The sequence below is a fragment of the Aspergillus neoniger genome, assembly GCF_003184625.1.
Source record: "Aspergillus neoniger CBS 115656 unplaced genomic scaffold BO87scaffold_32, whole genome shotgun sequence".
Taxonomy (NCBI): Eukaryota; Fungi; Ascomycota; class Eurotiomycetes; order Eurotiales; family Aspergillaceae; genus Aspergillus; species Aspergillus neoniger.
The window spans coordinates 292821-318290 of NW_020291160.1; the positions used below are offsets into that span (position 1 = coordinate 292821).

General features: G+C 52.5%; 9 protein-coding genes across 9 annotated transcripts; 4 read left to right on the forward strand and 5 right to left on the reverse strand.

The window, feature by feature from the left end:
- Positions 1-964: 964 nt before the first annotated feature.
- Positions 965-2699, forward strand: BO87DRAFT_389717 (bifunctional nucleoside/nucleotide kinase/histidine phosphatase family protein; the record flags this gene model as incomplete). The annotated part of the gene is made up of 4 exons (XM_025624902.1): positions 965-1015; positions 1299-1371; positions 1422-2008; positions 2055-2699. 4 exons carry the CDS (start codon positions 965-967, stop codon positions 2697-2699), a joined length of 1356 nt encoding a protein of 451 aa, XP_025476477.1.
- Positions 2700-3312: 613 nt separating this feature from the next.
- BO87DRAFT_409352 (putative vacuolar morphogenesis protein AvaB) lies at positions 3313-7248 on the forward strand. Its single transcript, XM_025626238.1, has 5 exons — positions 3313-4453; positions 4547-6267; positions 6314-6422; positions 6469-6949; positions 6990-7248. Exons 1-5 carry the CDS (start codon positions 3660-3662, stop codon positions 7044-7046), a joined length of 3162 nt encoding a protein of 1053 aa, XP_025476478.1. The 5' UTR covers positions 3313-3659; the 3' UTR covers positions 7047-7248.
- A 101-nt stretch (positions 7249-7349) lies between these two features.
- BO87DRAFT_429175 (uncharacterized protein) lies at positions 7350-7640 on the reverse strand (the record flags this gene model as incomplete). Its single annotated transcript, XM_025627486.1, has 2 exons — positions 7350-7505; positions 7533-7640. The coding sequence occupies 2 exons, from the start codon at positions 7638-7640 to the stop codon at positions 7350-7352; spliced, it is 264 nt and encodes an 87-aa protein (XP_025476479.1).
- Positions 7641-7863: 223 nt separating this feature from the next.
- Positions 7864-10637, forward strand: BO87DRAFT_379404 (uncharacterized protein). The gene has a single exon (XM_025624025.1). It carries the CDS (start codon positions 7996-7998, stop codon positions 10543-10545), a length of 2550 nt encoding a protein of 849 aa, XP_025476480.1. The 5' UTR covers positions 7864-7995; the 3' UTR covers positions 10546-10637.
- Positions 10638-10731: 94 nt separating this feature from the next.
- Positions 10732-11665, reverse strand: BO87DRAFT_399973 (uncharacterized protein; the record flags this gene model as incomplete). The annotated part of the gene is made up of 3 exons (XM_025625489.1): positions 10732-11007; positions 11149-11472; positions 11573-11665. 3 exons carry the CDS (start codon positions 11663-11665, stop codon positions 10732-10734), a joined length of 693 nt encoding a protein of 230 aa, XP_025476481.1.
- A 2249-nt stretch (positions 11666-13914) lies between these two features.
- On the forward strand, positions 13915-16883 carry BO87DRAFT_316169 (ATP-binding protein; the record flags this gene model as incomplete). Its single annotated transcript, XM_025619723.1, has 3 exons — positions 13915-14713; positions 14766-16666; positions 16725-16883. 3 exons carry the CDS (start codon positions 13915-13917, stop codon positions 16881-16883), a joined length of 2859 nt encoding a protein of 952 aa, XP_025476482.1.
- Positions 16884-18196: 1313 nt separating this feature from the next.
- Positions 18197-19904, reverse strand: BO87DRAFT_379406 (malate dehydrogenase). Its single transcript, XM_025624026.1, has 5 exons — positions 19712-19904; positions 19516-19633; positions 19284-19433; positions 19123-19217; positions 18197-19060 (listed from the first exon to the last, which is right to left on the reverse strand). Exons 1-5 carry the CDS (start codon positions 19775-19777, stop codon positions 18467-18469), a joined length of 1023 nt encoding a protein of 340 aa, XP_025476483.1. The 5' UTR covers positions 19778-19904; the 3' UTR covers positions 18197-18466.
- Positions 19905-20271: 367 nt separating this feature from the next.
- Positions 20272-21686, reverse strand: BO87DRAFT_365931 (golgi SNAP receptor complex member 2 family protein). Its single transcript, XM_025621817.1, has 4 exons — positions 21495-21686; positions 21307-21406; positions 21053-21234; positions 20272-20984 (listed from the first exon to the last, which is right to left on the reverse strand). Exons 1-4 carry the CDS (start codon positions 21495-21497, stop codon positions 20538-20540), a joined length of 732 nt encoding a protein of 243 aa, XP_025476484.1. The 5' UTR covers positions 21498-21686; the 3' UTR covers positions 20272-20537.
- A 346-nt stretch (positions 21687-22032) lies between these two features.
- BO87DRAFT_365932 (putative pyruvate dehydrogenase complex, dihydrolipoamide acetyltransferase component) lies at positions 22033-25346 on the reverse strand. Its single transcript, XM_025621818.1, has 8 exons — positions 25108-25346; positions 24983-25032; positions 24694-24917; positions 23568-24625; positions 23348-23421; positions 22818-22890; positions 22256-22669; positions 22033-22192 (listed from the first exon to the last, which is right to left on the reverse strand). The coding sequence occupies exons 1-8, from the start codon at positions 25215-25217 to the stop codon at positions 22159-22161; spliced, it is 2037 nt and encodes a 678-aa protein (XP_025476485.1). The 5' UTR covers positions 25218-25346; the 3' UTR covers positions 22033-22158.
- Between the last annotated feature and the right edge of the window lie 124 nt (positions 25347-25470).

Below are 25470 nucleotides of genomic sequence, written 5' to 3' on the forward strand. Positions count from 1 at the left end.
TCATGTAAATCGACCCCAGGAGTACGGGGTAATGAGGAGTTCGGCTGATAGTCGTCCAAAGTCCCACCAGGGAGACATGCAAGGGACCCAATCGGCGTGGCTCCATTCGATATCAAATCATTCAGGATGATAGTACAAAGTAAGTATCATATCATGCGATCCTCGACTATAAGAAGTGTCACCGGGGGAGCCTCTCAGGAACTTTGTACCAAAGATTTCACGCCCAAGATCCAGACTCCCTTCGTCCATCCCGAAGCGCCCCTCTTCCCATCCAGATTCGGTCGCGATTTTACCCGACGAAAACGCAGGAGATCACGTGTGGCCAGAAGGGAGGCAATATTACTACTACTAGTTCAATTCGGAGGGAAATTGTCGGGGGGGGGGCTAGACGATCAGGCAAGACTGGGGAAATTTCCATCTCCCCGGATATTCTGCGACCGAAGTTTTCCAGAGGTGTTCTGAGCTGCTTCGATTTACCTTCAGGGAGTGAATGAATCAACTTTTAAAAGACAGGATACTTCCTGCCTGGAACTCTCGGCCTTGTTGCGACTGCCCCGCGGCATGACGTCTGTGCTTCTTCTTCTTCACCGCATCGAATTGTTGGGTTTAATGGCATCCAACCAGAGCTGCTGTTGATCGATTAACTTACTGCCACTACTTTGTACTACTTGCTATTGCTACTCCCCCCGATACCAAAGACAGGCCGGATCTGTCCAAACTCAACTTTCTAGAATATTTTCTCCCTCCGACACGTCCCATTACTTGCAGATTCTATCACACTTTCGCTACTCTCACGCCCTGTGCCTTTTTACCCGCTACTGACCTTATCCGTCCCTATATCCTTTCTTCCGGCTTGCGTCCGGTCGGGCACCCCTGGTGGCCGAGGTCTTGAGTTCGCCTCATCCCAGTCAAGTCGATCCCAGTCAGGAGTCGACTCCCTGCTCATTCCTTCCGCTCATTCATCATGTCGTCCGGTTCCATTCGGAGGGGCAATGGCCATAATTATTTCGCCAGCGTAAGTGAAACGGTTCTTTTGTCGTTGTCTGTTGATTGAAGTGGCGCGGTGACCCAGTGTTGCCGGTGACGTTATGTACTGCCCTGCCATGCGTCCGTTGAGGCTGTATACCCCTCCTTTTGGGAGGGGCAATTGCCCGGGTCTGCGATGACCCTGGACATTGCACTGCAACGCTGCTTGTTTATTCTGTATCATGTTTATTTCGTCGCAACTCGTTACTCTCTCAATTTGGGCATCTACGTCGTTTCGCAATGGCAGCACTCCAGAGACTTACTCTTCTTAGTCCGATGACTCGAAGATCTGTGTGGTCATGGTTGGCCTCCCAGCCAGAGGCAAGAGTCTCATAGCTGGAAAAGGTACGCTCTGGTGATTTTGGCTGTTCAACGTCAGGCACTAATTGATGCAGCAATGCGATATCTTGCCTGGGTTGGCATCCCCGCTCGGGTATTCAACGTCGGCAGCTACCGTCGTGCAGGCACGCCACAGCCCAATGCGAACTTCTTCGACCCTCATAATACCGAAGGCGAGAAAATGAGACGCGCCGCCGCCGAGGCTGCGGTGTCTGATATGCTCCAGTGGTTTCAGTCCGGGAAAGGCGTCGTAGCTATCTTGGATGCGACCAATTCCACGAAAGAGCGACGGCGCTGGATCCATGAACGCTGCCAGGAGGCAAACGTCGAAACATTATATGTCGAGTCAATATGTGATGATGAAGACTTGATCATGAACAACATCTTGGAAGTCAAGACAACGTCGCCGGACTACAAGGGGCAGGACCCGGAAGTTGCTGCTCTCGATTTCCGTAACCGCATTCGCAATTACGAGAAGGTCTATGAGACCATTGACGATAACGAGAAGCACTTTACCTACGTCAAACTGATTAATGTCGGGTCGACCGTCATCATTAATCAGATTAAGGATTACCTTTCCAGTCGGCTGGTCTACTACATCCAGAACCTTCACATCAAACCTCGCTCGATCTGGTTATCTCGAGTAAGTTGTCCTCATCTTATAAATACCATTGATCTAACGTATGTAGCACGGCGAGTCAGAATATAATCTAACGGGGAAAATTGGCGGCGACTCCAACATTTCAGAGCGAGGAGAGGCATACGCCCGAGCGCTGCCCGGGTTATTAAAGAAGTCTGGGGTTCCACCCAACACCAAGATCGTTATTTGGACGTCAACTCTGAAACGTACGATTCAAACGGCTCGTCATCTCGCCGCGGAGACGGGCTTCGAGAAGCTAGAGTGGAAGGCGCTGGATGAACTCGACTCCGGAGTCTGCGACGGACTCACGTACGAGCAGATTGCGGAAAAGTACCCGGAAGACTTTGCTGCGCGCGACGAAGACAAGTACAACTACCGCTACCGGGGTGGCGAGTCATACCGCGATGTAGTCATCCGGCTAGAGCCGATTATCATGGAGCTGGAGCGTAGCGAGAACGTCATCATTGTCACGCACCAGGCAGTTCTCCGATGCATCTATGCTTACTTCCTCAACACGCCGCAGGAGCAAAGTCCCTGGATGGAGGTGCCGCTCCATACGCTAATCAAGCTCACGCCCCGCGCATACGGCACCGACGAGCAGCGCTTCAGAGCAGACATCCCCGCTGTTTCGACATGGCGTGCGAAGGGCACATCGGCCAAACACCAGGAATATCCCACTGAGATCAAGGCATGATCTGAGAGGCATTCCGACGACTATTATTATATTTGAAGCTTGAAACACATCAGACCTTTCGGTCTTATAGTTATCCTACCTATCGGTTTTGCCTTCTCTCATTCCCTATCGGGATCTGGCTTACCTTCACATTGTACATGCGCCGTGCGTTCACTCCATTCTTTGGTCTTGATATTTGCAAAAGTCCGGATTCCTTGTCGGTCGCGGTCCGTCGGGCTGCGTTATGGGTTTTGATCGGTCGGTTGGCAGTTATGGAATTGATTCATTGCATGGGATCGGAGCTTTAAGCCAGCGGATGGCACACCCATGGATGGGATAGTAGCGGTGTGTGCAGGACATCCATCCATCGGTTAGCTTAGCATAATAGACTAGATACTCAAGACAACGTTGATATAATCAATGCTACAAACTTCTTTAAATTCAAATGGCACGCAAGGGATGCTGTCACAAGATAATCCAGAATATAGATACGTAGTTGTAGTACAGGCACAGCCAGCTGGGGAAACCCATCTTGGCACACGGCCCGGGGAGACAGGCAGGGCAGCTGTCCGGCCCAGCTGGACACTCACTCCTCCGTAGGAGCTCCGCCGCTATCAATCAACCTCCGCCCAACCACCGAACCGCACCACATCACTCACCTACATACATACAACGAACACCACTACCATGACACCCACTTCCACCTTCTAACTCCGCCCTTTCCCCCGAGAGACTGATTGCACATTCTCACACCCACGACATGACATGAACCTAACCCCCGATCGATCGCGAACGGCGCATTACCTACCTACCTACCTACCTCCCGAGCATCCATCCTCCACAACGTACCGAGCTAGCTAGCTAGCCAGCTAGCCAGCACACCGCCCTACACTATACCCTACCGATTACTTGAATATATACACAACACATACATACATACATACGCAGATAGCAGCAAGATAGGGGTTTATATCTTCGACGATGTTATCCGCATTCACGGCCCGTCCGCTCGTGGAACTCAAACCGCGCGATCGATCACGCATCGAGTCTGTGCTGGCGTATGGGGATCGCGTCCTGGCGGGGCTGAATAATGGGAGTTTGAGGATATATCGGGTGAATGAGGAGGAAGAAGAGGAAGAAGGAGAGGGGGAGGTGCGGCAGCAGCAGGATGGTGATGGGAAGGGGAAGGGGAAGAAAGATACTACTACCGAGCAACAACAACAACAACAACATGGAAACGGCAACGGCAACGGCAACGGAGAGACGGGGATAATCGCGAACGGGACTACGAACGGTAACCGGGAACAACAACAGCATAGCAAGAAACCCACGGAGCTGCTCCGCGAAGTGGAAAAGTTCTCGCGGTACAAGATCGAGCAGTTGGCGTTGATTAAGGAGGCTAAGGTGCTTGTTTCTCTGTCCGGGGGATATGTGTCGTTGCATGATCTGGGGACGTATTCGTTGCAGGAGCAATTGGCGAAGACGAAGGGGGCGACGACGTTTGCGGTGACGTCGAATATTGAGAATGATTCCGAAACGGGCGTGCCTGCTATTGTGTCGAGGGTGGCGGTGGCGGTGAAGAGGAAGATAATGGTGTGGGTGTGGAGGGATATGGAGATGGAAGCGGGCGGGCCTATGGAGATGACGCTGGTGAGTGGGATTAAGACGCTGACGTGGGTGTCTGGGACGAGGTTGGTGGCTGGGTTGGGGTCTGGGTTTGTGATGGTTGATATTGAGGGGGGTGGTGGTGGGACGGTGACGGATTTGACGGGTCCGTCTGGGATAGGGGGGTTAGGGGGTCAGGAGAGTACGGGGAGACTGGCCGGGGTGGGAGTCGCCAGTATGAGTTATATGGGGCTTGGGGGCAGTGCGCCGAAGCCGTTGGCAACGAGGTTGAAGGAGGGCCAGGTGTTACTGGCCAAGGATATCAATACGCATTTTATTGATGTGCAGGGAAATTCGCTGGGGAGAAGGCAGATTCCGTGGAGTCATGCGCCGGCGGATATAGGGTATTCGTATCCATTTCTGCTGGCGCTGCATGATGCCTCGAAGGGAGTGTTGGAGGTGCGGAATCCGGAGACGTTGTCACTGTTGCAGTCGGTGCCGTTACCGTCTGCCAGTATTATGCATATCCCGCAGCCGACAATTAGTCTGGCGCATGCTGGGAAGGGCTTCTTGGTGGCAAGTGATCGGACAATATGGCGTATGGAGGCGCTGAGTTATGATACGCAGATTGACTCGCTGGTCGAGAAGGGATATCTGGACGAGGCGATCAGTCTGGCTAGTATGCTGGAGGATGCCCTGCTGAGGGATAAGCAGGGCCGGCTGCGCCAGATCAAGCTGGAGAAGGCTGAGGGGCTGTTCAAGATGCGAAAGTATACTGATTCGATGGATTTATTCACGGAGATATCTGCGCCCCCGGAGACGGTCATACGACTATATCCGAAGATCATCGCGGGGGAGCTGTCGTCGATTGTCGAGGAGCCGGAGGAGTCCGAAGATGGGACGACAGACAGCCAGTCTAAGACGCAAGAGAACAATAGCCCAACGGATGCGCCGGCTGCGGAGGAAGCGCCAGCGCCGAAGACACTCTCGCATGCTCCGTCGGTGATGTCTCTTCTGCGGACGCGCACAGATGATGCCAGCGATGCGGGCAGTATCCGGGGCAAGGTCGTCGAGGAGGCCAAGAGTGACAAGGCGCTGGAAGGGGCCGATCTCAAGCTGGCTGTTCGTGACCTGCAAAGGTATCTGGCGGATGTGCGGAGGCGGTTCCAACGCTTCCTGAACCCGGATGGCACGCTGAAGGTGGTCGATGCGACGACGGACAGCGCGAACGATGCGTTGACGGACTCGGTCATGAAGCTGCTGAGCATTGATCCGGAGGGTGAGTATGATCTTGGGGAAAAGCTGCGGGAAAAGGCAAGACTCGTGGATACGACTCTCTTCCGGGCGTACATGTACGCTATTCCAGCTCTGGCGGGGTCATTGTTCCGCATTGCCAACTTCTGTGACCCGGATGTAGTGATGGAGAAGCTGGAGGAGACAGGACGTCACAACGATCTGATTGACTTTCTGTATGGAAAGAAGCTGCACCGGCAGGCGTTGGAGCTACTCCAGAAGTTTGGACAAGCCGACGAGGAAGAAGAGACGGCGCCGCAGCTGCACGGACCGAAGCGAACAGTCAATTATCTGCAGAATCTGTCCCCAGACCATATTGATTTGATCCTCGAGTTCGCTGAGTGGCCGGTACGACAGGACCCTGAGCTGGGGATGGAGGTTTTCCTGGCAGATACTGAGAACGCGGAGACGCTGCCAAGAGACCGCGTGCTAGACTTCCTGCAAGGCATTGATGTCAACCTGGCTGTCAGATACCTGGAGCATATCATTGGGGAACTGAATGATATGACACCAGATTTGCATCAGAAACTGCTCGTCCTTTACCTGGAACGACTGAAAAAGCATCAAGCGAAAGAATGGGAGTTTTCGAGTCTGGATGACTATGTCAATTGGCAGAGCAAGTTCTTGAATATGCTCAGATCCAGCTCCCAGTATTCTCCGGCTAAGATTCTAGATCGTTTGGACCGGGATGGTAAGTACCCTTCTTGCGCTTACATGGCGTTGCTGACTTGCGACAGATCCCGAGTTCTTCGAGGCACGAGCGATTGTCTTCAGCAAGATGGGACAACACCGGCAGGCACTGGAAATCTACGTGTTCAAGTTGGAGGACTACGTCAAGGCTGAAGAGTGAGTTGGATTTATCGATTTTACGTGAAATCTGCTGACCGTCCAGATACTGTAATCATCTCCATAAAGTGGAGGATACAACTGCTGCGGATGGAGCGGCTTCGCGCTGTGTATCTCTACTGCCGTATGAGGATGATAAACCACCGATTTATCTGACTCTATTGTCTCTATATCTATCGCCGCCGCATGGCTACAAGCCACGGTACGGGCCCGCGCTTGAGGTGCTGGCCAAACATGGATCCCGGCTGCCACCTAATTCTGCTCTGGATCTGATCCCGGAATCGCTCCCGGTCAAAGAGCTCGAGTTCTATTTCAAAGGCCGTATGCGGGCCGCCAACACAATCCTCAACGAGAGCCGGATCGTGGCCAACCTGCAAAAGGCAGAAGACATCAAGACGCAGGCGCAATTGTTGGTAGGAGAGGGGACGGACGGGCGATCGACGCGCTCGCGACATGTCACCATTACCGAAGAACGGGTCTGCGGCATCTGCCACAAGCGGATCGGAGGCAGTGTGATTAATGTGTTTCCGGAGTGAGTATCACCAGAATCTGATGACTCGAGCCTGGCTAACTGAAGGCAGTAACACGGTTGTCCATCTTGGCTGTGCCAATCGCATGCGTTGAGCCTGACTTGTGTGTATATAGAGGTTTGTGGTTTATTGTGGTATCGGTTATCGCGGTTTTTTGTGTGCTTTTCCGGGTTTCTTTTCTTTTTCTCGCTTTATTTGATCTTCCTTCCGCATTTCCTGGCCATGTCTTGTTCAACGAAAGCATACCGGAGTGGCGGACATTTCCTACACGATGATACCCCGGGATAGCGGTATTCAATGATCCATGCATATGATTTATTTAGTCGTGATTCGTTCCTCGTCAGCCGTAGCATCCACACTCTTTCTCTCAACTGTCTGAATTTCGGGTATGGAAGGATCAAGCATCCTCTTCCACAACCTCTTCTCCGTAGTTTTCCTCCTCCTTGGCTTCCTTGTCAGAGACCTTTTGGCCCTGTGCCTCGGCAGCCTTCTTGTCCTCTTCCATGCGCTCGGTCAGGAACACGTTGATGTCGTTCTGCAGAGTGGGTACGAGCTTGCGTAGTTCAGCGAGATAGGTCACCTTCTGAGGGACGGCGTCGGCGGAGGGGAGCGGGGAAGAAATGCTGTGCTCGAAAGTGCGAGACTGGTCGGGAGCGACATAAGCAGCGTGGAGCTTGTTGGCAGACATTTTAGGAGATCGCTGGAGGATGAGAATAGAATAATAATTAAGGTATATGTCGCGGGGAAGGAATCAAGTGGGATGGATAAAGTTGGAGAAAGAAAGGACGTGCGGGCGGGAGGGGAAGACTTGCTTTGCGCTGGATTTGTTTCACGAGCGAAGATCGTCCGGCCGGGCGCGCCTTTTCGGTCGCTGATCCTCCCCAAGGCGGCTGAAAGCCAAACAAGCAATCAATCAATCCAGGGGATCTAGACTGACTGGATTTCGCCGCCAGCACGACCTTTCTCCTCCTCCCCTCATATCATGGGTTCGGGGTTTGTGTCTCGATTAGCATTGTCTCCGAAGCCATCTATTCGCTCACATCATGTTGCGCTCGCCGGTGTCGCCCGAGCGATCCTCGTCTCGCTCACCTCTTCCTCCACCTCCTCATCATCCACTTTCACAGCCCCCTCGCCGCTCCTTCGACGACTTCTCCTACGCCCGCCCTGCTTCCTCAGGCAGTGATGCCTCGTCGATTACTTCCAATGTGACCACCATCTCGCCGCGTCACTCTGCCTTCAATCCCGGTGCCGTGTCGGTGACCTCCTCTCCTCGTCCTCCACGTACCTCTTCCATCACCGCCAACACCACCGCTCCTCCTCCCCCCATCTCGACTGCCACCACAAATACTACCTCCTCTTCTTCTTCTACCATTCGATCCCCCGTCTCCTTCATGCCTCATGGTGAGATCCTGAGCAGGAAACCGTCGGGTCGTGGTGGCCCGCCGGAACTGCAGAGACGCTCTCGTCACCACTCGCAGGGCTTCTTCGAGCCATCCCTCCCCACCGCATCCTCCTCCGAGGCTACCATCTCCGCTTCCAGAATCGCAGCCCAGGCGGCCATGCTCCAGCAACAGCAGACCGCTCCTCAGAATCCTCCTAAGCGTCCTCCGCCAGTGCGGGGTGTGTCAGAAGACGGTTCTCGGTCCCGACGAGGCGGGAGCGCTTCCCCTCCGCCCCCGCCGCCTCCAGCGCCGTTGTTTGCGCCCCCAACAAGCGCAGGGAGTGCATCCGGAGCATCATATCAGAGTGGGTCTACGAATGGGAATACACATGCCGCAACGACGGCGGCAAATGTGGTGTTTCCCCGGAATCCCGCGCTGCAGCCGCCCGGGCTGGAGCCGCCCGTAGAGCGGGAGCACAAGCACAAGGGCGAGAAATCGAAGATGAAGCTATTCTCGAAACCGAAACATATTGGGATAAGTCGGGATAAGGACGGGATCAGCAAGGACCGGGGCCTGCCGTCGCCGAGTAAGATGGGATTTCCGAGCGGAGGATTATCGCGGATCGTGAGTGCGTCGACCACGAGCTTGGCTGATACGTTTCCCTCGAATAATTCGTCACTCTACAACTTGTCAAATGCGTCGGCAAGTACGGTGGTTCCGGCCGATAAGCCGGTGGGGAGTGAGAAGGAGAAAGAGAAGGATAAGGATAAGCACAAGCATCACTTCTTGTCGCGGCAGAAGTTGAAGCTGAAAGACCGAGATGATCATTACAACCTGCCGCTATCGTCGGCGTCGAGTAACTCGAAACCTTCAGATCCGAATGCCCCCCAGTCGCTGTATTCTTTTACCCCGGCTTCGCCTGGTGCGGTCACGACTACGTTTGGGAAAAGCGTGAGCGGCTTGGACCTGCTCCACGGGTTACGAGATAAGAAGAAGGAAGAGAAGGCATTAGAGTCGGAACAGCTGGACTGGGTGGCCAACTCGTCGGGACCTGCTCCGGGGACTTTTGCAGGACCGTCGTCGCTGGGCAGCTCCACGGGGGTTCTGGCGGAGGCAGCTCTTCGAGAGACCCTCCAGGGTTTTGGACTGAATAATATGACGCCGGAAGATGCGTGGGACTTTCTCAAGGCCAAGCTTATGGTTATCTTCGACGGGGAGGATGTTCGTATCGCCATCGAGGATCTCAATAAGCTGGTCCTCATCCATATTCAGCGTTGCGTCCAGAAACGCATGCCCACCGCAGTGGTAGACGACTTGCGCGAGCTATTAGAGACAGGATGTGCATCTTTGAACCATACGCTGAACGGCATCCCTGATGAGAAGCTTGTCCCTCATCTGGTACAAGTGTGGATGCTCGTGTTTGGCACGATCCTGCCCTTCATCCAGGCTGTTTTTCTGCCCCTAGACCTTGAGTTTAAGGGATGCGGGTCCGTCATGAACCGCCGAGAAGCCAGTGAGTTCTGGTCATCCACGTTCAACGGCGAGTACCCCGGCTGCGATCTGGACGTGCGCAATCTCGTTCTGATTGCCTTCCGCGACATGGTCATCCTCTACCGGTATGACGTGCTAAAGGCAACCTTCTCCCGTTTGAGTCTAGACAGCATCAAGCTCGGCACGGCAGCGCTGAGCGTCACGACCAAGAGCAGCAGCAACAGCGCACGGCCGACGACATCGGCCTCGCTGGACGGCGGGTTCGGCAGCTACAGCTCGCAGTCGTCGACGCTCCTCAACGCCGCGAACAGCTACTCATCTGACTCACTAGACTGCAACCGCAGCCGGGCGGCGTCCAACACGTCCAACCCGGATCAGCTGATCTTCCAGTCATTCTCGTCACCCACGCAACGGCCCAGTATCATCCACCGGTCCTCGCACACAGACACGTCACACATCATCACCGAGACGGTGGGACGGATGCTCCAGTGCGTCAGCGTCTTGGCCAGCGTGCAAACCGGCGATCGAGCACAAGAGCAGATCGAGCTCCTGAGCAAGGAGCTGAAGCATAACTGGCTAGGCCGCGGACGCACCGGGCGAGACCGGCGTGGGTTCGTAGGGACGAAGATCCGGCCGGCGATAGTAGCCCGCACAGACAGTGATGATTATATGAGGGATGGGATGGAGGATTACGGGCGTCGGGAATTAAGTGTGTTGTGATTTTTTTACTTTCATTTTGATTATGATACCTCGAGTACAGAGAATTGGAGTAAACTAGCATTGATTGACTATCCTTATCTTGAATGAATGCCAGCTGTATGTCTGTCTATCACTTTATGACTTCCCAATACCCACCAGCAAGCTCAACAGCAGAAGAACCCAAAGCCGTAGCCTGCCATAACTCAGCTAATCCTCCTCAGCCTCCATCTTCACATCATCATCATCATCCTCCTCCTCCTCCTCATCACCCTCCTCACCCTGATCACCACCATTAGCAGCAGCAGCAGCAGCAGCAGCAACAGCACCCTTCATCCCCTTCTCCATCTCCCTCACATACTTCCTCAAACACTCCCCCGGATAAGTTCCCCCACCAGCCTTTCCCACCTCCTCAGCAACCAATCTCCACTTCTCCGTCTCCAATCGTCCCTCAACATCCTTCTTAGCTTGGAGGATCTTCGCTTCCTGTCACATAGTAATACACACATTAGTCAAACCCTTCTTCTTCTTCTTCTTCTTCTTCTTCTTCTTCTTCTCCCCTCCTCCCCTACAAATACATATATATATATATATATATAGAATGGAAAATGGAAAAGGGATGGATACATCACCCGGATTTACCACCACAAAATTCTTCTTCATGGTGTTGTACCTCGCTCGGAGGGTCGACCCGCCCACACTGATCCCCGTCAGGTCCGTCCATGCCTGGTTGATGGCGGTCCAGGGGGTGGAGGACTCGTCGCGAAGACGGAGGATGAGGAGGTCGGAGGCGCTGGCGGATGCGAGGGTCGTTGGGATGGGTGGGAGGGGGGTGCGAGCTTTAGTGCGTTTGTTGTTGGTGCTTGGGGTGTTGGTGGTGGTGGAGGAGGATGGGGTGAGGCGTTTTTTGGTGTTGGTGTTGGTTGAGGTGGGAGTTGGGGTTTTGGGGGTCTATGGGTTATCTTAGTTAGTTGTGTGTGTATATGGTATGGTTGTATGTGGGTGTATGTGCTGTGGTGGTGGTAGTGGTAGAGTATGGTATAGTACTTACCATTGCCACGTTGGTTTTCTTGGTAGGGGTCTTTGGAGCAGTGCCGTTCTTGTGACCGGGGGTATTGTTGACTGGAGTGAAGGTGGGTGACATCTTGTTTATGTCTTAGTATTTGTGGTAGCGGTAATGGGGTGATGGGATGGGATGGTATGTAGAAGGATGAGGGAGGTGAGGTGGGAATGGGAATGGGAAGGTGAGAGTGGCAGAAGGGGATGAATAACATAGAAGTGAGTTCTATTCTGCCAGTGTTGCTGTGACAGTGAAGTGGCTTTGATTTCTCTGTTCTGTTCTTGTTCAGTGAATTGTAGTTGTGGATCAGCTGGATTGGGTTGTTGGGTTGCTGTGGGTGGTTGGTTACTATGCTGGTGTTTGGTAGGAACTACCCAGGGTTTGGGAAGTGTTATGGTCTATGTATCTTGATACTGGGTGTAGTTATTTGTGTGTGGATTGTTGGTAGTAAGAATGGTGAACTTATTTAGTAGTCTATACTAGGAGTATTTGTGTTTTATATGAAGGAGAGGCGAGTGCAGTGTATACTACTTGTATAGCATAAGAACTCAGATGGGAGTGAAATGTATACTATGTATGGAGTACTATGCTCGAAGGCGATGTTGCTAGCTAGGCATAGATGACAATTGAAGTTGATTTGTGTAGATGTAATAATGTCAAGTTTAATGAATTGTGTAGGCATAATCCGGGTATCTCGAGATATCGGAATCATCCACATATTTGCATACTACAAATGGTGTTGTAAGTCTCCTACTGACCGATGAATCTATTGGCCATAGAGTATGCTCACTGTCTATTGTTGGTTACAGATCTGTAATGTCTACCCTCTTATTAGTAGTAAAAACATATAGTTGATGTGGAATGCGAGTAAGCATCTTAATTTGGAGATCTCAAACTCGGTTGGAAGACATGGATGTTGCTTAGGGTTGACGGTACAAAAGTACGGAGCCGGGGTATCCGGGACATTGCAATGGAGTCGGGATTCTTCACCTGGTTCAGCTGCAGGCAGACAGGGATCTGGAACTGGAACGGAGAATATCAGTTGGTCAGAACTCGGACGAATACGAGCCAGGCTTGCCTGTCAGTCTTCATTGAGGGTCAGTATGACTCCTCAGTCTAACTTTAGTAGAAGAGTAGTATGTCACTGCCTGCTTCTGCCTGTTATTCCGTGACTACTTACTACTTACTAGTAGTATTCCATCTGGATGATCATCCCATCTGAATACTTACTTACTAGGTCAACTTTCCATCCCCAAGCGTGACTGGAAACTGCACTGACAGCGCATGTGAGACACACGCACGTTGGGCAAATGTCGGTGACCGGGGATGGCTCTCCCTCTAAGACTTCTGCGCCAGATGATCCAGTTGATGATCCTGCGGCTGAATGGCTGTTTGGGTTTGGGGGTTCGGAAGTCTGTGCCACTTTTTTTCTCCAAGCGCCTGGCAGGGTGACAATCCAATCCTGATGCATTTGCTGACCCGGTGAGATTTGCATATTATGATTGGCACTGCCAGTTTCTGAAGCTATCCCAGCCTCTTCCCCAATCCGGCGAGTTTCTTTCTTTAGGGTGTCAGTAGTTTTACTGTAATTATTTATTATGCAGTAGGCAGAGAAGCAACTGTGAACAGGCATCATTGCTCATAAGTTGGAGTCAGTCAGTCAGTCACAATCAATCGCCTCACTCTTGGGGTTATTTATTTAATTACTTTTGTTCGTCGATCTGCCTGTCAGTTTTGTTTGCTCTCTTTCACTACCCTTTTTTTCTCTTCCCTTCTTCTTCTTCTTCTACTACTACTTCTGCTTTCTCTCTCTCTCTCTCTCTCTCTCTCTCTCTCATCTTGGGTGGTCAGGCAGCACACACCGCCATCTGCTGGGCCAACACGCAAGGCGCTCTTGCAAGCGAGGATACTTTTTATTTCTTAGGCATCCGAGTATGTGAGTCTGTCTCTCTCTCTTTCTTTCCTCCCATTTCCCCATCCACGACCTTTCCCACCCAACTTCTTCCCATTCATCCACTCTCTCCCATCTACCCCATATCACTACTACTGTTCATCCATCCATCTTCACCTGTCTATCTTTCTTCCTTCCCTTCTTCTGCATTCTCTTCATCACTTCATATATTCTCTCCGTATAATCCCAACTTCTCTACTCACTGGCCATGACCATCCCCACTGATTCCCAATCCACCTCCCAGCAAACTGAGCTCGAGACTCAGCGCGACCCAAGCTCCAACAACAGTGGGCCTGTGCCCGTCCCGGTCCCTGGCTCAGCTCCACTCCCTGCCACCACCAGCGACTCCAGCAGTACTACCACCGCTGTGACTGGTACCACCATGGCCGACGCTAGTGGCCCCGTCTCCTCCTCCCCCGAATCCAAGCTTGACGCCGACCCGCCCGTCGATACTCCCCCAGTCAAGTCCGACCCCAAAGCTCCCGTCTCTGTCTCCGATCCCGTTCCCAAAAAGTCCGTGTGTTCCAAGCATGCGGCAAAAGACCAGGATCCCAACCGCTCGAAAAAGAAAAAATCTCACCGCAAGGCCGCCTCCATCGTGACCCCCAGCGATGACAGCTCGTCGGAACTAAATTCCTCGTCCGAGGAATCCAGCGCGGAATCTACCTCCGACGACGAAGATGCTCAGTCGGCCTCGGAGTCCGACGCGGAGTCGGATCGCAAACAGCGTCGCCGCCGGGCCAAGAACAAGATCAAGAAATCGCTGAAAAGTGTGAGCCGTAAGAAGAAGAGCCGGTCGCACCAGACTGAATCGGCCGATTCCGATCTCGAGGACAGTAGCGACTCCGATTCGTCTCTTGACGAAAAGACCCTGAAGAAGCTGGTCGCCAAGCTCAAGGCGAAGAGGTCCAAGAAGTCGCGCTCCAAGGATGACTCTTCCGAAGAGCAACAAGACGACGATGACGATGCGGACGAGGATGCCGACGCCGACGAGCTCGCCCTTCTGTTAGCCAAGCAAAAGTTGGCTTCCTTGCGAGTCAAGTTGGCCGATGGGCGTCGCAAAGGCCGAGGCAGGCGTGGCTCGGGTGACGGTAACACTGACGGCCAGAAAGGGAGCTCGCAAAAGTCCAAGGGACGCAAGAAGGCTGCCTCGAAGATTGCCTTTAAGCGTGTAGATCAGCGTGCGTCTTCCTTCATCTTTCCTCTTGATCTAGCTAACACATAATTCTACAGTGTGGGACAATACGATTCACAACTTCAAGCTCACGGAGACGGTCGACGACCCCGATGCAAACGAGTGGGACCAATACCTCTTCACCGTGCGCCGCAAGTTCGACTGGGACAACAAGTATCTGGAAACTGTAGTAGACCTCAAGAGCAAGTACCTGCGCGATGCGCTGTCCAAGGTCATGGATGGAGTCAAGGGCGTCAGCTTGGTGCAAGAGACGGCGGTTGTCGATCCCAACATGCTCTTCCTCTACCTTGAGGAGACGCGGCAGTACATGAAAGATCTCCGGCAGCTGGCCAAGACCGAAAAGAAGAAGAAAGCCCGCAAGCTCGCCGAAATCAAAGCATCACATCTCAAGGTGCTCGTCAAGTATCTGGACACCGACTATGCCGAAACCAAGAAGACCCTCTACCCTCTGTTGGACTCCAGCATGATCACCTTTGATCTCCTATGGGCCATCTTCAAGCCCAACACCGTCGCCTACTCCTCTACCTACGGAAACCAGGATGAGCCTCGTGCCTTCAAGATCGAGTACGCCACCAAGGAGTCCTCCTTCATGAAAGGTCAGTGGTACAGCATCGAGGGTCGTTATCTCGAGTACGATGGTAAAGCTTTCGGTATGGGGACTATGGCCGCCGAGGTGGAGTCCTTCAAGGGTGCCCGCAAAATTACCAGTCTTAGCTGTTATCCGCTCAAGTATCATCGCGAAGCCGAGAGTGTCAAGGCCAAGCTGATCGAGCGAGGTAAGAAATTCGTGGCGCTGCGAGGCATGAACTACCGGTATCACAAGGGTATGGCTTTCTACAAAAAGAAGCGGTCCGTCATCAAGGTCAACATCAATGGCCGTGTCATGGTTGATCCCGCCATCCACCGGCGCATCAATCCCAACTACCCCATCAGCACCGTCCGTCCCAAGGACCCAGACTACCTTGACGGCTCCGACGATGATGGCAGCAACAATGGATGCTGCTGTATTCTGTCCGACTCAGAATCAGAACAAACCTATGGGCAACCGCGCGACTCAGACACCCCTCAACTCCTATTCAAAGTGGTACGGGACAAGGAGGGCAAGCCGCACGTCGTCGAGGTTGAGCTAGATGAGAACGGCAATGAAATTGTCAAGGAGAACATGGACGAAGTCGCGGACCCCTCCGACCGCGAATTCACCGAAGAGGAGCTCCTCATCGCAAGCCCCGTGGTACTCGGCTTCGCCTTCAGTGAGAAGCTGTGGCTTGAGTTCAGCATTTCGGGCATCAGTGAGATTGAATGGAACGAAGATGCCTTTGATTCACTGGTCCTCCCCGACAACCAGAAGTCCATCGTCAAGGCATTGGTCGAGTCGCACACCTTCCGCGCGGCCCAGAACATCGACGATGTCATCCAAGGCAAGGGCAAGGGTCTCGTGGCCGTGCTCCACGGACCTCCTGGTACTGGTAAAACTCTTACTGCCGAAGGCATCGCAGAGCTCCTTAAACGCCCGCTCTACATGGTGAGCGCGGGTGAGCTGGGCACCGATCCGCGCACCCTTGAAGCAGAGCTGAACAAGATCCTTGACATCGCACATTCCTGGGGCGCCGTTCTGCTGCTCGATGAAGCCGATATTTTCCTGGAGAAGCGCACCATCCAGGATATTCACCGCAATGCCCTAGTCAGTATCTTCCTGCGGTTGCTGGAGTACTTCCAGGGTATTCTCTTCCTGACCACCAACCGCGTCGAGACATTTGATGACGCCTTCCAATCCCGCATCCACGTCGCTCTGCGCTACGGTGAACTCACCACGAAGGCGAAGCGAAGCGTCTGGAAGATGTTCTTGGAGCGGGTGCAGGCCAAGGAGGGCGTGGAGACCGCCACGTTCACAGAAAAGGACTTTGATCTATTAGCTCGTCATAACCTCAACGGGCGTCAGGTAAGACCTCCATTTAGCCTACGCGAACTTGTACGGATACTAACTCACCTGTTCTTAGATCAAAAACTCCGTTCGCACAGCCCAAGCATTGGCTGTTAACGAGCAAAACCCTCTATCCATGGAACACATCCGACGTGTCCTGGAGGTCGCCGAAACCTTCGATCGAGACCTTCGCGGAGGTTCAGGATACCTTGATGCCATGAGAAGTTATACCTAGTCATTTTCCTCCTGGCTTGCATTATTGTTTCGCTGTATTCTTTCGAGCGAAGACTATGATCTATCCCCCATTTTTCCGTTCTTCGTCTTTTCTGTTTGCAATTTGACCGAACTACCCCTTAGTATGAAGCAAGGTTTCATTTGCGTGTCGCGCACTGCCAAAGATCTGTCTTCTATGCGTTGTTTTATTCCTGTTGATGTTGATTTTTTGACACCTACACCTGCGCTTGCCGCTGTCGACGACCCCCGTGATGATGATGACAAGGATGATGACAAGATAACAACTATTACTAGTTAACATTCTGGAATACAATGAGAAACGAAATACCCCACTCTTATTTGACTGTCCTTATCTATTCCCTACTATATTGACCTAGTAGATATTTCAGACAGAAACATCAAGACTGTATAGTATTTACTATCCACCATCAAATACCGAACCGGCCAGCCGCAAGTGCATTACCAGCATTTAGCAGTCTACTAAAAAACAACGATCACCGTAGTCGGAAAGTTCCAGAATAAGATACGATGTACAATTCACACCTCCAACTTGTTCTGCTGCTACTACTACCTACTATTATATTCATACTCCTCAAGCCGCACTCAACTAGACTCGTCTATCGATATAACCCCGTCTCAAATGACAGCTAGTAGTGCTTTGCAGCTATGATCTAAAACTTACTACCGATAATTCAATAATTCAAACCCGATCCCAGTCAGTCATCACTGATACTTATTCTCCATAGGTGGATAGGTAGTAGAAACATGCATAGTCCATAGTTTATACTACTATATATGAAGTATCGTGATAATACAAGATACCTACAAAGGGATATCAAATTACTGAGTAAATCTTTGGTGCCATGTATGTATATCTGGAATACTACCGACTCCATGATACTGTCAATACTACTCAACTAGTACTACTAAAGTAGAATATAAATTGATGACTCAAAAGACTCGGAGTGGATGTTGTTGGTGCGGGAGTGGTAGACATAGTCGGAGTATTATATACATATTTACTGTTAGCCTTGCTGGTTTCTCTCGCTTATGATCCTCTTTTGTCTTTTCATTATTCTGTTTCTTTTGTTTTGTGGCTGATTTGTTACGAGCTGGTATTTGTGTTTGGATCGGTTCGGAATTCTTGGTTTGGTTAGGATTGTCGCGGACTAATTGGTTGTTGACTCGGTGATTTGAGTTTTAGCCGCGGGTTCGATGTTCTTGGTGCAGCCGAGGCAATTGTTGACCGCGGTAGGTAGCAAATAGACCAGCGTGCAGTTCTGAATCCTACAGGTACCGGAATGGCTACAATACTAGTCATTGAATCATTAGATTTTCTTATTTATAGGAAATACACGTTCATGTCCATCTCCCCTGGCAAACCCAGGCTCTTCGAAAACTCATTGCTATGCGAGTTTCCGCAGCTACATTTCCTCCGATATAAAAGCCACATGCGAGAAGGGGATGTGCATAGGGGGCGGGAAGTGGGTATGGATTATCACAAGACTGTTATACAGGGAGGAAAAGCGGCTGCAGAGAGGTATTGCAATTTTGTTCCTTCTTCAAGCAAGTCCAAAAAACCATTTAAGGGTTGGCCTTGACGAAGTCAACACCCTTCTGGATGTTCTTCTTGAGGTCACCGAGGGCGGTCTGGATGAGACCCTGCTCGTACTCGTTGACGGGGCCAACCTCGTGGATCTTCTCGACACCGTTGGGGCCGAGCTCGACCTTGGAGGCGAAGAAGTCAACACCCTGGTCCTTGAAGAGAGGGCTCTCAACGAAGGTGGGCTCGACGATGCCCTTCTCGCCGTTGGCGGCCTTGAGGAGGGAGTCGGCGAAGCGAGCACCGGCCATGGCCATGGAGAGGGTGGCGGAACCAGCACCGTCCTTGGCCTTGACGACCTCGTCACCACCGAACTGGATGCGGTTGACCAGCTCGTCACGGACGGTGCCGGAGATGTCGGGGTGGTTGGACTGGGAGAGGAGGGGAACGATGGTCACACCGGAGTGGCCACCGATGACGGTGACGTTCTCGTTGGCGGGGCTGGTGCCCTTGACCTGGGAGATGAAGCGGGAAGCACGGACAACGTCCAGGGTGGTGACACCGAAGAGGCGCTTGGGGTTGTAGACACCCTTGGACTTGTAGACCTCGGCAACGATGGGGACGGTAGAGTTGACCTGGGGGTAACCTAATTAGTGCAAGGTTCGAGAATTTTGGTGGTGATTTGAGAACAACGTACGGGGTTGGAGATGACGAGGATGTTAGCCTCGGGAGCAGCCTCAGCGGCGGCCTTGGCGAGGTCGCGGACAATGGAGGCGTTGGTGTTGAAGAGGTCTATTAAATGGAGAAATTAGTCTGACGCTCGTGCTCTGCCTCGTTTTGAAGTGGTCCAGCGCATACCGTCACGGGTCATGCCGGGCTTGCGGGGAACACCGGCAGGGATGAGGACAACCTCGGAGCCCTTGAGAGCATCACGGAGGCCAGAGGGGGTAGGCTCGTAGCCCTTAACGGTGCTGTTGGTGTTGACGTGGCTGACATCGGCAGCGACACCTGTTTGAGGATTCTGTTAGTCGACTCCGATGATTGGATGGGCGTTTCAAACTGGAGGGAAGGGAGAAGCTGTGCGACGTACCAGGTCCACCGCGGATATCGTAGAGGGCGAGGTCAGTGACAAGGGGGTTGAGCTTCATGAGCAGGGACAGGGGCTGGCCAATGCCACCGGCGGCACCGAGAACGGCAACCTTGGAAGCCTGAGATGGAAATTGCGATGGTTAGCAAGTGGACAAGAGAGCTCCGAGGCAATGTTTTTTTTAAATTGGACTACACACCTGGCTGGCAGAAGCGGAGAAGCTACGCTTCTGGAGGAGGTTGAGGGACTGACGAGCAGCGAACATCTTGACTGTGAAGGATAGACTAAAGGTAGATCTATCTGGAAGAAGGATGGGGAGATGGGGAGAAGAGAAGAGAAACAATTGCGATGGAGAGGAAGGAGGAGAGAGAAGAAGGAGAAGAAGGGAGAAGCCGTCGGTGGCCGGTGAGCGCGAAGGATTTTGGGGCGGCTAAATGGCTCCGTTTCCGATCCCCACGGCAGCCATCGGATCATCTTGTCGTGCTTGCCATGTCTGTCCACTTGCCTGGCAACTTGCTCCGGTTCCGTCCTACCGACCCTCAATTCATATGCTGGTCGTCAATGGTTCTCCGATACCAATGGGTAGTCTTTTTTTTTACTTTATTCAAATTGAATTAACCTCTCCAGACAATTGCTTTCATTGCCACGTTGCTATGGGATCTGCTCCATGGTCCCTAAATTAACCGATGGCCACGTCCCCCCCCAACAGTTCCATCCACCCGTCCGTCTTCCTTGTCTACGGCACACTACTTCAGGGATACTCCACACTCAAACCAATTCCCATTGCGCACGGGGACAGCAAATCTAATCAGTCCTACTGCAGGGACTACGTATAGACTACTAGCCATCACCACATCCACACACACAAGTACATACAATAATGCGCAATCAGTTCCCCTGCCAATGCGCTCCAAACGCCTGCGCTTGTAAGACAACCCAAGCACCAAATCACAATAGTCCCAGAAAGGTAAGGGGTAAAAGCAAAAAGCAATATAAAGGGGAATGAAAAGAAATATGTACCACAACTATCGCAAGAAGTGCAGGACAGCCCAGCAGAACAGGAAGAAGAGCAACACTCCGCCCCAGAAGATCCACTTGTCTTGTCTTGCGCGACGCTCAACCCTGCGGATTGTGTCGCCGCTGACGCCCAGTGTGTTCGCAACGCTGTAGAGTCGCCGCTGCGTGCCTTTCAGCACTTCACGCTGCTGTCCCAGATCCGCAAGCACAGCACGACCCCGATCAAGAAACTCGTCAATCTGGGTGTTGGTGCTCGCTAGGAAGCTTTGTTCGCGAAGCGCATGTGTTTCCCGGTTGTAGTCGGCCGGCGAAGCTCCAAAGCTGAGTCCCGATCGTGATGAGGAAGGAGCGAACGCAGAAGACTGAGGGAGGGATGATTGGGCATATGGGTTCTCCGGTGTAGCTGTGTGATGAGGGCGTCGACCGAGGAGCTCATTGCGGTTGGTGACGGATTGCTGTAGACAAACCATAGTCAGTAACAGTAACTCCCAACGCTGCTCGAAGATGCAAGTGGTATTCTTACAGCTTCCTCCCGTTCTTTCCGTAGTCGATCAAAATGTTGCCGGTAATCTGCCAGTTCTGAGCGGAAATTCTTGACTCGTTCGAATGCTTTCTCTTGCTTCTCCGGGATCAATTCCTTCTTGGACAGGGCAGAGTAGTCGTCAACAGTGCGTGATAGCGATGCTAAAGAAGCAGCGATTTGTCCTATAATGCACATGAGCTTAGCTCCCTCTGTTGCGTAGTGGAGCCACTATAAGCACCAGTTCCGAAACATACCTTGTAGTGCGGCAGATGAGGTAGCTGGCGATTGGGAGAATGTGTCCAGGTCACGGCGGATAGCAGATGACTGCTTGAGAGCGGAATTGAAGAGGGAATTCTGGACAATAGACAATGTAAGCTCTCATCAGGCATAAACAGAATCCGTCAAATTGGGGCTTCATATCTTGAGGTCGTAGACGACTTACCATTTTGTGCGGTGTACCCTATCGGGTGAGTGCGCTGTATACAATCCCGGCCGCAAAAAGAAGAGGTATAGCTTGGGTTTGCAGGTGTTAATTTCTTTCCAAGAGTACAAAGCCCTCGAGTAAGTCTGCGAAATGTTTAGGGGCCGGCACCAAGAAATAGCGACGTGTCAGGAGAGACCTTCTATATCAGGCTAATAATGATGCTGGCCAAGGCCACATGTTCTTGCAGAGGCCACGATTCTGACGGCGCTGACCGCCCCTGCCACTGCAGCCATTCGTGCGGCCTGACCCGCTTCAGCTCGGTCCGAGCAAAAGTAAGTCCATGCAGGAAGCTAGAGAGGCGACTAAAAGCTCTCGACTCTACAGTCTACGTCATTTGATTTTTCTTTTTCTTTTGCAACTGTCTACCCCGCGTGGGACAATGTCTTCGCCTTTGCGATTGCCGCAAAATACTTTATGCCCTCATCCTTACGACGGCTGCTGTGCTAAGAGGAGATCAATCCATTAGGGATATACTAGTAACAAACACACTATGACGCCCAAAGACTGCACAAACGCCTCATATACCCTAAAGGAGTACAACAAACAGTAAGAAAGTAATAGACCGCGGATTTGACACTGGGATATCACTACTCCACGAAGTGCTCCGTTTCAACTTCAAGCCTTATTTCGGAGGGTACTTGTTCTGCAGAAGCCATCTAGAGGACGCCCCCACATTAGCAAACGCCATCATCGCATATGCACTTCAGACAGATACTCACTTGCTAACAAAGTAGTCCACGGCACCAAAAGCGCCAATAGCGCCTGAGGCCCATCCAATCACTTCCCACGAAAGCTGCCCAGCAGCATGCTTCCGGTATGCTCCATATCCCAGACCAGCGCCAGTCAAGGCCAAAATCACAGCATTTCCGAGGTAGACAGGGTTGTGCGCGTTGCTGCGCGCCGATTCAGCCTTCGCCTTGGCTTTAGCCTTAGCCTTGCTCTTCGCTTTCCGTTCTTCGTAGGCTTCCCGCTCCTCTTCTTCTCGCTCTATCCGCTCAGCCTGGGTGGTGGTCTGCACATCCTGCTTTAGGAAATCGGGATCCACAGCCTGGACATGCGGCGAGTCGACGTCGACCAGGGAAGCGGTGCTCTCGGCTTCGTCGCGGTACACTCCACCAACGCTGGGGGCACGACTACATGGCTGTTAGCTGTATGGAAGGGTCATTTTGTTCTGTGCTGTTGTTGTTGACTTACGCCTGTCCATACTGTTAGCGATCTGCATAATCTAGATGGTATAGTACTAGCAGTGAACGCCAGGCGGGGGAGTGACTGTAGACATACCTCCTCTGCGGATTGCTTGGGACCTTTGGCAGCAGCTTCTGCGTAAGACATGATGAATAAAGGAGTCGTGTGACTAGAGAGGAATATGTGATCTAGGACGTCATCAGTCGGCGCATCTAAGTTGGGCGCATGCCAAGACCAAGAGTACTTAGCAACCACCAGAAAGGGCCAAACACACGTACAGGTAGATTCGGATGCAAGTGACGATATAATAGATGTAATAGGCTGACGCACGGGAAAGTATCGAGGTAGGTTTCAGGGGATGAGAACCTCGAGTATTTATGGACACGAGAACCGTCCGAGAGGAATGACATCACGTCATAGATTCCCTGTCGAAGGTTGGCCCAGGCTATGAGCACCGCCAAGACTCTCGTGCCGGACGCAACGCGCTGGCGGCTACGCAACTCTTTTAAGTTGTTCCTGATGGATCTACCCAATTACTGCTTTGCACGGCATAAATCTAGATAGGTTGTTGCATCTATCGAAAGGGGCTGGTTCAAGTATCAGGTACAACTTGTGCGGCCAATAACATAGTCCGAAACATCCTGCAAGGCTTAACATCATGGAAGTACGGAACATAGGAAATGCATTGAGAATATCTAGGCTGTACTTGACAGACCGTGACGGTCGTGAAAGGAGGAAACGTTCAATGATTTTGATACATATTACAACAAGGCCAAAAGAAACTCCGATCGTAGATAGCTAGTATACTGCGCCGGTCGGGGTTCCACAGTGTAGGGAGGAGCTTACAAAAGAAGCTCGAGGGGGTTCTCAACAACCTTCTTCAGCTCCTTAATCCACTCAGCACCGACAACACCATCGACGACACGGTGGTCGAAGCTACCAGTGACGATGATCTGGTCATCCCACTCAACGGAGGTGCCCTCCTCAGTCTCGACGGGGACGGCAACCTTGCGGATGGTGCCAACAGCCAGGATACCGGCCTGAGGGGGGTTGATGACGGCGGCGAAGCGCTCAACAGCAGGGTTCATACCCATGTTGCTGATGGTGAAAGTGCCACCCTGGTACTCCTCGGGCTTGAGCTTGTTGTCGCGGGCGCGCTTGCCCAGGTCCTTGATCTGGTTGGAGATGCTGGACAGACCACGGCCCTCAACGCTCTTGACGATGGGGGTGATGAGGCCATTGGCGGTAGAGACGGCAACACTGACGTCGACGGTCTTGTGCTGACGGATGACGGTCTGGCCGTTCTCCTCATGCCAGCTGGAGTTGACGGTGGGGACCTTCATGAGGGCGGCACCGCAGGCCTTGACGAGGAAGTCGTTGACGGAAAGCTTGTACTTGCCCTCGGAGGAAGCGTTCAGAGCCTGACGAAGCTTGAGGAGCTTGCTCACAGACAAAGTGGTGGAGACGTAGAAGTGAGGGTTCTCGCGCACGGACTGCTGGAGGCGGCTAGCAATGGTCTTGCGCATGGAGGTCAGGGGGATGTCCTCGTAGGTAGGGCCGGCAGAAGCACTGGGCTTGTACTTCTCAACGTCCTCCTTAGTGATCTGGCCACCACGGCCGGTACCCTTGAGAGCCTTGATCGGCACACCCTTCTCCAAAGCCAGGGCCTTGGCAGCAGGGCTGATGGAAGGCTCACGGTCCAGACTGGGCTGGAGTTTCTCGCCGGAAGTCTCAGGCTCCACGGCAGCAGGGGCGGGCTCAGAAGCCGGGGCAGCCTCAGCGGCCTTGGACTCCTGCTTGCTCTCCTCAGCAGCAGGAGCAGCCTTCTCACCACCGGCATCCGCCAGGCTGAAAGCCTCGAAAGCGGCAACATCGACACCTTCCTCAACCAAAACAGCGATAGGCTAATGCAATAGCGGTCAGCAAAGGATTCGGTGGGGGCCAAGAACAGAGCAGAAGAGTTATCACATACAGAACCGACAGAGACGTCCTTCTCGCCAGTCTCCTTAAGAACCTTGGCCAGAACACCCTCTTCCTGGAACTCAAAGTCCATCTGGGCCTTATCGGTCTCGATCTCTACCAGGACATCACCGGGCTGCAGGGAATCACCGGCCTTCTTCTGCCAAGCTCCAATGTTTCCGGCGGACATGGTCGGCGACAAGGCCGGCATGCTGATGACAGTGTGGGGAGGGAAGGCTGCAGATCCAACATGTTAAAATCCGATCATCCACAAATCAAAGGCGACAAGAATAACGGCATACACTTGGAGGCATAAAAACGGGAAAGGGCGGACAGGGAAGGCAATTGAGATCTAAAAAGACACACAAGTATGATTAGCATGCTTCGTAGACAGCCAAGTGGTCTTCAACGAGGTGGTGCGACATACTGAGCGATGTCCTTGAATCTGTGAACAGTTTGCGGCCGCTTCAGGGAGAGGGCGCCTTTGGAGAGGAACATGGCGCTGGGAGCGCGCATCCGGACAGTAGAAGCAACCATGGCGCCCAAATGCTATATGTGATAGAGAAATAGACCCGAGACGGGAATGAGGGGATTAAATGGGATGAAAGGGGGATCCGGAGACGTATCTGGCGGAATGAAAGGGCCCGTATCAGAGGAGTTGAGAACTGCAGCTCCAGGAACTTTTCTGTTGAGCTTCCCGGTGAGCGATCGGAATAGACTCGCCGGGCGCCGCCGTGGCCTGATTATGTCAGCGCGGCGTGTGTGGCCCCTAGCGGCAGCCGTACATTCT

Bases quoted from the DNA above. Each gene is read 5' to 3' on its own strand.
- BO87DRAFT_365931 (XM_025621817.1), bottom strand. The intron at 21,235-21,306 runs GTATGTTTCGGA...TGTGCATTATAG, and splicing joins CTCATCTGCCGCACTACAAG to GACAAATCGCTGCTTCTTTA. The intron at 20,985-21,052 runs GTAAGAATACCA...GTTTGTCTACAG, and splicing joins GGAAAGAACGGGAGGAAGCT to CAATCCGTCACCAACCGCAA.
- BO87DRAFT_365932 (XM_025621818.1), bottom strand. From the start codon at position 25,217: ATGGTTGCTTCTACTGTCCGGATGCGCGCTCCCAGCGCCATGTTCCTC. The intron at 22,891-23,347 runs GTTATTGGCCGC...ATTCCTCTCTAG, and splicing joins TGCAGGATGTTTCGGACTAT to TCACACGACTCCTTTATTCA. The intron at 22,670-22,817 runs GTATGTCTACAG...ACAGCCATGTAG, and splicing joins CCAAGCAATCCGCAGAGGAG to TCGTGCCCCCAGCGTTGGTG.
- BO87DRAFT_379404 (XM_025624025.1), top strand. From the start codon at position 7,996: ATGTTGCGCTCGCCGGTGTCGCCCGAGCGATCCTCGTCTCGCTCACCT.
- BO87DRAFT_379406 (XM_025624026.1), bottom strand. From the start codon at position 19,777: ATGTTCGCTGCTCGTCAGTCCCTCAACCTCCTCCAGAAGCGTAGCTTC. The intron at 19,634-19,711 runs GTGTGTAGTCCA...TTTCCATCTCAG, and splicing joins TCTCCGCTTCTGCCAGCCAG to GCTTCCAAGGTTGCCGTTCT. The intron at 19,218-19,283 runs GTATGCGCTGGA...TCCATTTAATAG, and splicing joins GCCCGGCATGACCCGTGACG to ACCTCTTCAACACCAACGCC.
- BO87DRAFT_409352 (XM_025626238.1), top strand. From the start codon at position 3,660: ATGTTATCCGCATTCACGGCCCGTCCGCTCGTGGAACTCAAACCGCGC. The intron at 4,454-4,546 runs GTCTGGGATAGG...GCTTGGGGGCAG, and splicing joins GTGACGGATTTGACGGGTCC to TGCGCCGAAGCCGTTGGCAA. The intron at 6,950-6,989 runs CCGGAGTGAGTA...ACTCGAGCCTGG, and splicing joins GCAGTGTGATTAATGTGTTT to CTAACTGAAGGCAGTAACAC.